Source organism: Hippopotamus amphibius, chromosome 4, assembly GCF_030028045.1.
Source record: "Hippopotamus amphibius kiboko isolate mHipAmp2 chromosome 4, mHipAmp2.hap2, whole genome shotgun sequence".
NCBI lineage: Eukaryota > Metazoa > Chordata > Mammalia > Artiodactyla > Hippopotamidae > Hippopotamus > Hippopotamus amphibius.
Window position 1 is genome coordinate 150,101,152 of NC_080189.1, and position 13,194 is coordinate 150,114,345.

The 13,194-nt window shown below is 45.8% G+C and overlaps 1 protein-coding gene across 2 annotated transcripts in view; it reads left to right on the forward strand.

The window, feature by feature from the left end:
• RHOJ (ras homolog family member J) overlaps positions 1 to 13,194 on the forward strand; it is an 86,108-nt gene that overhangs the window by 55,231 nt on the left and 17,683 nt on the right. For both annotated transcript variants that reach the window (XM_057733221.1, XM_057733222.1), the window contains exon 2: positions 5,420 to 5,478. In XM_057733221.1, coding sequence (XP_057589204.1) covers positions 5,420 to 5,478 — 59 coding nt within the window. The remainder of the gene's footprint in view (positions 1 to 5,419; positions 5,479 to 13,194) is intronic.

Consider the following 13,194-nt stretch of genomic DNA (forward strand, 5'->3'; position numbering starts at 1 on the left):
TTTATTTCTAGTTTCATTCTGTTTTCTAACTTATTTTAATTTGAGGGAAATCTCATCCCAGATGCCTCTGATTTGCTTCCGTAAAACGAACATGCACATTTGTGAGGCGTAAACCACGTCCCAAACACACACAAGCAGCTCCTAAGAGCAGACCTGGTGCTAGGTAAGTCACTGTCCCAGACGGGACCTTCTAGAAAGGAGGAAGAGCAGAGGATGAGGACCGGTTCAGAGAGGGAAAGGTCAGTGGACACTGCTGAAGCTATCCAGTCGGCAAGCGTGACGAGGGTCAGAATTGAGATTTTTCATTTAAACTCTCTGTTTTTCACAGCCCTCCAGACATAGACAAGATGTAGTGATGATGACCGCTGACTCTGGAACAGCTTATAAAGAGTGTGTGTGCCCTTTAGGGAAAAGCCACTTTGTTTATTTTCCAGGCGAGGGAGAAACCTACTGACCTGCCCAGCATCTCACCAAATGAGTAGATAGCTAAATATGGACCTGAAATTAGATGTGAAGAAAAATTATCTGAAACTTGGACATAAGGCCAAGCGTGCAACTGTCCTCTCAGCATCATCGGAGGCAGTGTTTAACACCCTTCCCCCAAGGCTTGTTAGTCTAGGGGAATGTATCTTTGTCTGATTCTGCTGTTAACTAAAAGTTTAGATTTTCTGAAGTTGCGTGTTAACTTGTAAATCTTGTTGCGTCAAGATGCAAATCATTCCTGTTTAGTAGAAAGGAGAACTCCAAAGGTTATCTTTTCCATAGGACAACCACCAGTTTTCCATTGAACTTAGCCATCTTATTCTGACATTTTGCTTTTTAGCACCTGTAAGTGCCCAGTTCTTCAAAATGCTCTTCGAATAAGATTTATCATCTTACTGATTCTCCCATTAATAAACTAAAAAATCTTTGATGTAACATTATTCTATATCTGCATGGGGGCCATGTTTTTAACTTTCTTAAAATTCTATTTCTTGCTATGTCTATAAACCTAGTGTTTCTTCCCCCCCCCCCCACCCCCGCCCCAGTAGTACCGTTATGGAATTATATCCACACAGCTAATCAGGTCTGCCTTATCCTACCCGCCAAGTAGAGTACATCTGACATGAGTGATGCAGGCAGCTGGCTGTGTGCTGGGAATGGAGGGGCACTGGGAGCCTTCCTCTTAATGGCCCTGGCATTTCCACCATGCCAGTTCTCAGGATTCATCATATATTCATTAACTGACTCCAAAAGACCGCTCTTCGTAGATGAGATGGCCAGTCCACCACCCAACAGGGCAGGGGCTATGAACCAGGTTCCTAGTGCTGCTGATGAGCGGGACGGATGCTCTGAGCTGGCTTACAGGGAATGACCAACACTTCCCCATCCAGGTCTGCAAAGGACATGCAGCTTCATGAGGTGGCTGAAATGTGGCAGGAGGGGAGGGGCGGAGGCTCAGGTCCTGCCAGGACATTTTCTCTCTGGGTGAAACCAAGTGACCCTCAGGAGAGCAACCCCTTGACTTCAACTTTATGAGCACCTCACTCCAACTCATAAAATTAACCATCCAATCTGCACAAAGAACAAACACAAGGAAGCAAAGAGCTTAATGGATTTGGAGAGGAAGGCCTTCATTTTACATACTTAACATGTCACTGACAACTTTTCACACTTTATTGAGAGAACCAGCTGAGCCATTACTAGGTCATTGGACCCACTCTCTTTAAAAACCTCTGTAAGCTTAAAAAAAAAAAAAAAAAACTCTAACAGCTCCGAGAATAGAAGGTGATCTGGGATTTTTGCCTGACCATTGTCTGCCAGGCAGGTTTGCTGGCTGCAGGCACTTCCCAGCAGTTAGTATCCTGCCAGGGAGCTTCAAGCTGCAGCTCTGCATATTTTGAAGCACCTCCTTCTGCTTGGGTTGCCACTAGGGCTTCATTTCTGTTCTGTAGATTCAGCATCTACTACGTATGTCAGGAATTGTGCTGTGTACTGTGCGGGATATGGGGTGTGGAGATTCTGTCCTCGAGGGTCTTCCTGTACAGTCAGAGACACAAGACATTGATCGAAATAGCTACCATTTACAGTAGATATTATATTATAAATTTGTTGTGCCATTTCATGTGCACTGGGTATACAGGGGAGAGCTAGACAGACTGGCCCTGGTCTTAGAAGAGGTTCAATAAGCCTTTGTTTCTGAAGGAGGGGAAGTAACAATTGTTCTGCAGCTACTATGGGCCAGGCTGTGTCCCAGGTATTTTCTCATCTGACTTCCTCCTCACAAGCATTCTCTTTGATCGGTGGTGTTCTCCCCATTTTTAACAAACAGAGAAAGAGGGGTTCAGAGGTGTTAGGTGACTTTCCCAAGGTCATTCAGACAGTGAACAGCAAAGACAGGATTCGAACGCAGAAGCATCTGACAAAAGATCCTGCTCTCTCAACCTATCTACCTTTCCTATGATCTCAACCTTTCCTACACTTCCTAGGGCATACCTTCCATCTGTGCTGATCTAATTCATTTCCAAATTGAGGAGCCTCACGGAGCCCAGCTTGGCAAGCAATAGGCATCCCTTGCTGGTCCCAGATAAGGACCCACTGAGCCATGTGCATGTCCCACAATGTGTGAGTAAAGCTTGCATATGTCTCTGGCTCTCTGTCCCTTGATGTTCTCAGTCACCAACTGTGTGATCCACTTATCTTCCCTCTGATAAAATGGCAGAATCAAAGGGCAGAGGAGAGAGAACAAAAGTGATTTCCAGAGATGGGGGCATGAGCACCGCTCTGTTCCCTCAGGATTCCTCCAGCAGGACTGGTCCAAGAGAGTAGGCAGCAAACCTGAAAGCCGACCTGGCTTCCACCCCGAAACCCTCATCCTCCCTCCTCTCACCATTTTGCCTTAACCCAAGTAAATTATTTTAATTCCTTCTCTTTCACTTTCTTTGGGAAAAAAGAAGGATTCAGGACTTTTATAGTCTAACAAAGCCTTCAGAACAAAGGCTATATTAGTGAGTCGGGGCAGCCTAAGCCTGCGTGCCCAGCTCCTCAGCCCCGTCTCCCCCAGTGCACCCTGGGTAACTCTTGGCCATCCTTGGGATGCGGCTCAGACAGCTCCTCCAGAAAGCCTCCTCTGACCACACTCCAGCAGTGCGTGTGTGCACATGCAGTAGTGCCCCTTCTGCGTGTTCCCACACCCTTCCACACTGCCCCCAACACCGTGTTCACTGCACTGCCTTGTACCCGCCTCTCCGCGCTCCGTGACAGGAGGAGTTGTATCTGGTTTTTTTACTCCCAACCCTGAGCGTGGTCCAGGAACCCAATAAACCCTTGAGGGAGGGAAGGACAGAGGGAAGGGAAGGCTGGGCTCAGACTCTCAACCCGAAAGCCAACCTTCCCGGGCTGGCGCTCGCCTCAGGCCTGGTACAGTTCCCTGCAGTCAGAGCTGCTAAGAGAGAAAAGGGTGAGGCCTGAGGAAAAACAGGCTGGAAGGAATGTTTGTTCTCTGAGAAAACCCAAGCATGAGCTCGAGGGCTCCGGTGACAAAGGTCAGAGCCGTCGCTTTGGAACATCTGCAGTGCTCAGTGGAGCCATGAGCGTGAGTCAGCTTCTGTGCTCACTCCACAGATGGCCCTGGGCCTGTAGGTTGGGGGACCATCCAAGGGGGTCTCCAGAACAGCTGCCCTTAACCTGTATGTGCTGGGCTTACTGGAGGCAGGAAATTCCATGCTGTAATGGCTGGCCTTCTTCCCTTCATTCCTGATCCATGACTAGGTGGTGAATTGGCCATTAAAGAAACCATTTAGGCAGATTTTAGGAGCATCTGACTGGGCTCCAAGTGTGCAGGAGAGGAAAACGTAACAGGACAAAGAGCTCGGGGCTGCACCGTCTCACCTTCATTTCCACCGCTAGCCTGGCTTATGAAAGAAAGTAAAAATGTTTAAACACCCCTCTTCTGTGTTGTCACTAGCGTTGGATGGAGCTGGGTTCACCACTTAAAAACCCGCATTTAAAAGCTTGTCTGAGTGGCTCCACCACGTTGTCAAGCTGAACACATGTTGATCTGAGTAGATTAGAAAAATTGTTCCCAGGGTCTGTGGAGGCAGTGCTTTTAAACAAGTACTTTTCAAAGAAGGAGCCATTAAGAAGCACTTTGCATACATGTGGCCCCTGAACCTGAAAACAGATAGAAGCCAAATCAGCACCAAATCAGCAACTCTGAGCAGTAGACTAGAGAATCTGGCTGGCATATTTTAGAGGCACGGTTATAAAAGGTTGCTATTCCGTTTATATTTCATTTCCTGCACAGCTAATGGTAGGAGGAATCAAAAATCATTTTTATGTGGGACCTGCACATTCTTATTGAAATAGAGTTGATTTACAATATTGTGTTAGTTTTAGGTGTACAGTGTAGTGATTCAGTTATTTTTTTCTGAATATATTTTATTATCGGTTATTACAAGATATTGAATATAAATCCCTGCACTTGTACATTTTTAAATCAACTAGGAAAAATCACATTCTCCTTCATATTTTACTTTCCTTTCCCAAAAAGAAATTAAATTTCTTTGGAAATTTAAATTTGCTCTTTCTATCCACCAAGAGAATTGTATTAGTCTTGCCTTCGATCTGTTCAATCTCAGTTTAGTTTCAAGTTGAGCCTTTATTTCATTTCCAGCCATGTAAAGAGTGGCCCGGTATCCCTCTATTACCTCTCACTTTTGGACATAATTGCTTGGCAAGGCAATAAGCCTGCTGGGTAAATCAAACTCTCTACTTTTCACTCTATATATGCCCTCAGGTCTGTGAGACGAAACCCATATACAACACCTCCTTCTGCAACTGAGGTTCAAGCTGTAACGAATCAGTTGAGCTAAAGCACAGAGATAGTTCATAAAAACACTTTTTGCAATAAATGTTAAGCCCTTCCCACTTCATCATTAGCTCTGCCTTATAGACTATAACATAGGCAGGTGGCTTAATATCCTTTGCTTCAGGGTTTTTCTTTAATATTTTGACGACAAAGAAAAGCCAAGAGATTTCTAACAGAAAAGTTGCTTACATGCGTCTGTATCCCAAAAGGTGGCTCAAAGCAAATGAAAGAAGAAAAGAACCTAACCAAGAAAGAGTCCAGCATCCTTTCCCTTCAGGAGCTTGATATGATAGGGCCTAATCAGAATCAATGAACAGCCTGCAGAGTACCCTAGTGGCCCCAACAGTATTCACCTCGGTTGAGAAATGTGGACTTGGCGCAGCCCATCTGCTCTCACTGCAGCCCACGTTTGCCTCTTATTTGGCAATCGTGCGGTCAGCTTGGTTTAGAATCTACACAGGTGAGGCGTATGCCTGTCCTTGCCGCCCAGGGAGAGGCTGCCTTAGAGAGATGTGAAGGCTCCCGATTGAAGCTTGCATTTACAGACTCTCCTCTGCTTTTCTTCCCTAGTTACTGTGACTGTGGGAGGCAAGCAACACTTGCTCGGACTGTATGACACAGCAGGACAGGTACATTTTTCTTATCTTGATTCACGAAGGGTTTGGGGGTGGGGAGGATGATCCGTGTGGTTGGGCACATGGGGGCTAACGGGACAGATACTGCCTCCTCCGATTACTTGGGGCAGATTTATTGTCCACCTAAATGACAACCAACCTATTCTTAATATCTTAAGAATATTTATAATTACGGGAAATAAATCATTATAGGATTCAAGGTGTCGATAAGCAAATAACTATTCATTTATTGATTGATGACTCTCACTAACCAGAATAACGTATTTGGCCAAGAGTTCCAATTTCTTCCTACCCATATCAATTCCAGATCCAGGATTACTGAGTCAATTTCATACATTTTAGTTTCATCCAATTTTTTTTTCATGTTATCTTCTTTGCCCGCTATTTGTTTGAGTTGCCCAACAAGCTGTGGAAAGCTACAAAAAGAGATAGGGGATGGGGGTCGGGAGTAGGATGAAGGTGGGTTAAGCGTTAGAAGGAAGAAGAGCCAGGATCTTGGATATTTTCCCAAAGTGAAGGTCAACCCCTGGATAACTATAACTGGGGTTGACTCTAAATTCTCTAAGATTCTTGAAATATACTCATTCTGTCAGAAATATTTCTTCAAACTGGAGAACCTGGCCAACCAATGATGTAAGACAACGGACTAGAACCTCAATGCTTAATCAGTTAGCACATGCTTTACTTGGGTGAAAATGCTGTCTTACATTTTTGTTTCCTTGCATCCCACACTCCACTAGGAAAAGTTTCTAATGTTACAAGTTCATGGGCTAGAGGGGAAGTGGTTAAGCAACTGCTGGCTGTGGCCCAATTTCTTTGACAGAGCTTTTGGTACCATACATCCTGGGCCATTTATTTAGGTCAAAATCAGCGGGTTGTTCAGTCTGTCCAAATGCATACATCTTAAGTCCTTTGGAGTGAACATTTGACCACACTTATTCCCACTGTGAATTTCCTGGTAATTGTTATTTGTAGTTACGCATTTGTCTAGATCTTTTTTCACAATTTATCTGGAGATATGCCTTTTTGCTCAACTTGAAATCTCTATACTAGAAAAAAATCTTAACAAATGAAATTCTCTTTGGGATTTCTGTGTGCATTTGCAAGAAACTGCATAAATGTCTGTGGAATAGCAAAGGCTTATGTTGGCAGACCCAGGCAGTGGAGAACTTGGAAAATCTAGCAGCAGACTCAAGGCTCCTAAAAGCATCCGGTTTCCCCTCACTGGCAGATGTGTGTTTTAGCCAACTACCTTCAGGAGCTGGAGAGTGGAGGAGACCTCTCACATCAATACCAAGACATACAACTAGGAAAGGATGCCCGTAGATGCCCAGACTGGAAAAGTGATCGGCTCCTCTGAGCTAAGGTACAGGGCTTCAGTGCAGCTCGTGCTTGACTGCCCCTCCACCAGAAATCGTCCCAGCAATAGAGGAGGGCTGCTCTTTGGGCTGGAGTTGCCCCCCTCATTCAATCACATGGTCATTGGGGGTGTCCCCATTCATCAGGAACTCACAGCCTGAAAAAAAGAATTTACACTCTTCTCCTCCATAATCATATCTTACTAATATAATCCAGTTTGAAAAGTTCAATACAGCAAGAATCATTTCCTGACTCTGAAACCTCTCTCTGTTTCCCTTGCCTTCTGAAAAAGCTCCCTGTGCCCCTCGTGCCCAGCCGGTTCTCCCCAGTTCTACAGGAATCCACCACAGTTTTCCACGTCTGTGCATAAACTGTCCCCAGAACAACCTCCCTCAACCTCTATTTAATTTTAAATTCAATAAAACTGCATAAAAGTAGTTTAATTATTCTTTCCCACGGCTCTGTCCTTTTAAGAAAAATTTAAACATAATACCAGTAGAGGAGTTGAGGCTCTAAGGCAGTGGAAAAAATATCTTTAAACTCCAAATTGACCCAAACCTCTGACACAGGAGAAAGTGATGAGTACCGGTAGAGTATAACAACAAATGGGTTATAGATATTCCTTCACCTTAACGTTCACTTTAATGCTTTCCACCAGCTACTCTGAAAGCCCAGAGGTGGACAAGGTTCACAGGCGAGCATAAAGCATGGGGAAAAGAAATCAGAACACATCTTGAAGTTCCTTCTAGGACTAAAATTCTATGATTAGGACTTTTAAAAATGACTTCAAGAATGCCTGAAAGAACTGGAGTAATTAAGCAAAACACTTTGAGGCTAGACCTAAGGGGGACCTTTTGGCAGGAAAGGACTGTTAGGTATTGGAATGCATTCCACTGAAGGATAACACGTAGTTCACTTTGTGGAACAGTAGTTCTCAAACGTAAAGCAGGGGTCAGAATCACCGGTGGGGCTTGTTAAAACTCAGTCACTGGCCCCAGCTGGAGCGCTGCTGATTCTATAGGTCTGGGAGGGTGCCCAAGTATTAATACTTACGTTTCTGACAGGTGTCCTGGCAATGCTGCTGCTGGTTGGTATACCGTACTGTGAGAACCACGGTTCTAGAACCTTGCCACTCAAGAGTCTGGGCCACCGACCAGCAGCATAACCAGAGACCTTATTAGAAAGGCAGAATCTCAGGCTCCGTCCTCAGTGTACCGAATCTGAAAATGCATTTTAAGAAGATCTCCAGGTGATGCGTATGCACATTAAAATTTAAGAATCACGACCCTTGGAGTCTTTGGTGGTTGAAACATTGTTCCTAATGTTAGGAGGGTGTGATGGAAAACAACCCTTACCCAAGTTGATTCCCATGGTTCTAAGACTCTGCCAGTAAGGTTTTGTGACAAATTTAATTTAGAAGCATTGTCCCAAAATTTCCATTCCCAGCCTCAGGGAGGATCATCTAGCCTCCTCAGTTATAGTCTAACAAATGTTGCTGAGGTCACATGGCTAAGGAAAATCTATAACTAATTGAAAATTATACATTTGGTCAGAGTTACTAACAAGAAAGAGAAGTGATCTCAAAACCAATCGATTAATCCCTTAGCCACAAAAAAGAAATGTCTCTGACCCTGGCTATAGGGTTCCATCTTGCTGTGAAGAATTAGATTTTGTTACATGAACAAACCAAGGAGCAGTGCCCCTCATCTTTGTCTTGCGCTAACTGTGGCTCAGAGTTAACAAAAACAACTTCAAGAAGCACATGTGTTCGGAAAGATAAACTGATAGGAACTCATTATCTCTGCCCTCAAAATCAGCCCTGGACAAAACCATTTGACCTGGTTCCCTCCACCTTGCCACAGCGAGTCACCTCGGGCACCACCGCAGCCCCACTGGCCTCGCCTGAGACACGCTCCCAGCACTGCAGGAGCCAGCCAAGCATCTGCTTAAAGGCAGGGCATAATGGAGTCACGTGCAAACACTGTCACACAAGGCAGCTGCTATTAAACATCGGCTCTCTCCCCAAGCCCCTGAAACAAATGGATATTTGGACTTGGAGTGGAATCCTTTGAAGACAGAGTCTTCAGAACTCTGGTTCATCTGTTAGGTAGAACTCCAAACATTCAGTGAGGCAATGAAGTGAGGGGTTTTGCACAGGGTGACTCTGCATGTTACCCCTCAGCTCACTCCGGGGAGGCAACAGGGCAGGTCCGTAAACCAAATCCATTTAGGTCCTGCCGACCCAGCCTGTTCAACATACGCCCCTCGTAGTGTGTTACTAAGAGTCTCTGTGAAAGGGATTCCCAGAGCTCAGACCTTCGGCTTGACTACAGAGAGTCTGAGAGCCGACGTGTCCACGACCTACTTGCAGGCCAGCATCTTTAGAGCATCATGAGAGACTAGTGGAGAGCAGGAGGCTGGAGTAGGGGTGCCGCCGCAAGCCTGGGCGCTGGCCGGCCGAGGAACGGCAAAGTGGGAGGGGGTCTTTCCCAGGTCAGAGCACTGAACCAGGCACCCCCCCCTCCCAGCCCCTGCCAGCCACCTACAGTGGAACCAGTCCCGGCACTAAGACACCTTGCCTCTTTCTCTCATGGGCCCCGGCCTACAGGAGCAACATGTGTCAAACCCTGCTGGGATCGCGGCCTTTCCGGCCAGACTCCAGTGTGGATTCATCTCAAAGGCAACACTTGCAAAAGTGGCAGTTAGCGGCACTGCCAGGGCGGAATGAGATTCTCCTGGTGTCAGGAGGCTGGCTTCTCACCCGGATAAACTCCCAAGTTCTCTGCACACAAACACCACTGGATTGGGGACTGTCTGCTTGTGGGAGAGCACAGAATGGTGTCTGTCACTGAGAACCCACAGCAGCTCGGCTGTCACTGGTGACCATGAGAGTGTGGGAGCAGGAAGGCCACCAGCTGCACCCCTCACTCAGCCAGGGCCGCACACGGCATGTCTTCACCCACCTTGAATTCTGAAACCCTTCTCCTCCCCTCTCCCTTCCCCTACACCAAGCAAGGGCTGAAGAGAGAGACGTACAACCAGCCAGGGAGGCACATACAACTGAGGTTCGTTAATGGCAACCCAGGGTCCACTTGGAAGGACAGGAGCCTTCCGCTTTGCTATTGGCTGACCCCATGAGCTATCTGGAGCCCAAAATGTGACATCAACCCTCTATAGAAAGTTTGCCTAAAATCTCAGAACAAATATTCTTCCTCAATGAGCAGTTCAGCCTTTCTTGCTCGCATGCTTCTTAATGTGGTTTTAGGAGTGTTAATTGGGGGGTGAAGAAGTTGGCCCATGTGACAAATTATTGGTAAAAGTAACCTCAGGACAGGATCATACTTCTCTTCATAATATGAAAGTTGGAGTCGGGAGGATGGACTCTTAACCACTACAGAGCTTGCTGTGTCCAAGACATAGTTCTAAGTGATCTACAAATATTAACACATTTTATTCTAATAGCACCCCTCTGAGGCCAGCACTATTATCAACCTATTTTACAGATAAGAAAACTGAGGCAGAGAGCACTTACCTAAGGTCCCATAGTAGTCACAGGCAGGGCTGGGATTTGAACCCAGAGAAGGTGTCTCCCTAACCCACATTCTTAAGCACCATGCTACGCTCCTGCCCTATGTGTGCTATCCATATTTTCCAAACCAAGCCTGACAGATATGAGTGTACTTATGGGAGAATATGAAAGCGAGACTGTGCTGAAAATCTGGGTAAAAATCATTCAACCAAGAGGGCTTGGAAGCAGAATTCTATTTCCAATTTAACGTGGGTATGGGGGTGGGGAAGTGTGGAGGGAAGCTCAGTGCAACTCTCCTTGCCACTCAAAGTGTGGTCCTTGGACCAGCAGGACCAGCAGCAACAGCACCACCTGGCAACCTGTTAGAAATGCAACTTCTCAGACTTCATCCCAGACCTGCTGCTGAATAAGAATCTGTATTTTAACAAGATGCCCAGGTGATTCAAATATGCATAAAGTCTGAGAAAGGCTGGTCTAACAGTTTTACTTAGTCACCACCTGTGGCATCATGATGTGTCTGGTCCAGACATATTTCTAACTCGGATGTTTGGCCTGTCTGAGGCTGAGGCTGCCCCTGAGCTTTTCCTTTTTGATAATCACCCATTGTTACCCCAGAACACTAGATTTGTCTTCAAAGCAAACACTCTCCTGCCTTCGGAGTGAAGTTGGTTGGAAAGCACTCAAAAGCCTCCCTTGCCCAAATCCCACCTTTCCCTCTGCCCCCACCCCCACCCCAGCCTCTTTGTCCATTTTAGCCCTTGAAGTCCCAGTCAAGTCACTCTTGAAGTCCTCCATTCTCAGTTTCAACATTGGAAGGGGCCTCAGATACCAAGCAGACAGACCACTGACCCACTCCTCAGAGCCCCTTTACATCATCTCAACACGTGCACATCCAACTAAGACTCGAATCATGCCCCATTGCAAAAAAAATCACCCAAGTTATCAGCTGGTACAAATGCAAGTCCCCCAACCTCCCAGCACCCAGTCCTCAGTCTGAAGAGACACTTACTTTTATTAATCTTGAACCCACTGCCATGTTTCATAGCTGCAGCCGGTGGTGAACGGGGGGGGCTGAAAGGAGCCTGGCCAGCCCCAGTGCGAGCCTTTAAAAGGTATGTTTGCTCTGTAGCCACGATTAAATCACTGAGTGTCTAGACTTGCGCTACAATGAAAGCACCTGGAGGGCTTGTTAGGACACAGATGGAGCAGCCCCTCCCCCAGAGCCCCAGCTTCAGGAAGGTTGGGTGGCTTCTGGGAATGTGCAACCCTAACAAACTCGCAGGTGATGTCCATGCTGTGGGTCGGGGGCCCTACTTTAGGAGCCACGACACTAACTGATCTCTAAGACCTCCTCCAGCCTTGAAATTGTATTTTCAGTCAAATAATTGTTCTACATTATTCTATTATCAGAGAGCTAACCAGAAGCAAGAGAAACTTCACCTGTCTCACTTTCACACAAATCGAAGTTCCCCATGTTTTTGTTTTCTCCCCACTAGCCTGACAATTCTTATTCGCCTTATATAGCTCATATAGCATCCTGAATGCTATATGCTAGACATTCAGCAGGCAATTAATAAATCTTTTTAAATGGAATTACACAGCAGGACTAAGATTTCCATGGAAGAGACGTCCAGAATACAGAGCAGGACAAAGCCCAGTGAAGGAGAGTCAGAAGTCACTCAGCTGGACCTACCAGGAGGGTAAATGATCGAAAACCAAACACTTTCCACCTTCCCACCTACAGTTAATCCAGCAACCCAGGGTCTTCCTTGCTTTTCCATAACGTGAGCAGAATTCCTTTGAGACTTTCTAGGTAAAGAATCAAGTGAACATGATTCTTGCAGACTACCAGTTATTTGCTTATCTAGTTGTGACCCAATTTACCTAGCTCTGACGTTTCTCCCAGTTATGTTGCCTTTTTAAGCTTTGCGGTTTTAAATATACAGTGTCTGCTGCCACCTGGTGGTAATTTCTGGTAGCTGCAGGCCTAGAGATAACACCTTTCTATAGATTTATAGAAATAGATAGTATACCTACCCCACAGTCAAACATTTCTTTTCCTAGATCCTTGGGTAAAGCATGAATCCATATTAAGATCCCTGGATAACTGAATTTTCAAGAAAATGCTTAACCTGTCACTTAAAATTCTTGGCTGAAGCAAATTGCATGGTCACAATTAAGAGCTAGAGCTGGATTCAGGCTTAATATCCTCATCCTGGTGTTTAGTAGCCCTGTAACATTGGTCCAGTGCTGAATTTCTCTAAACCTTAACCTCCTCTTCTATGAAATTCAGATGTTGACAGTACCATCTGTTCAGAGCTAGTGCAAGGATTCAAGTAGATAATGCATGTGAGAGCTTAAAACAGTGCCTGGCCCTTCGTAATAAGCCCTTGATACATCCTCAGCTGATAATGAAGATGATGTAAATCAGTTGTTCTTAACTCCATGCCAACCTCAGACCAATGAAATCAGAATACCCACATACCCAAGCCCACTCTCCAGAGATTCTGATTTCACTGGTCCCAGAATAGGGAGGGTAGAGGCAGGTAATTGGCTAGCAGGGCATCAGGATGTTTTTAGAGCTCCCCGGGTGGTTCTAATGAAAACTACTGCCGTACATGATCCACAGAAAAGCCACGTGTTCATTTACAGGTCACTGCAGACCAGTACCATCCAGTCAGTCAACAGCATTTATGGAATATTTGCAATGGACAGAGTATAAGCGGGGCATGAGAAAAAAACACCATGGCCCCTACTGCATTCCTGACAGTGCACAGGAGAGGATGAAGTGGCAGGGAGCAGGTGGTGTCGTGAACAGTTGT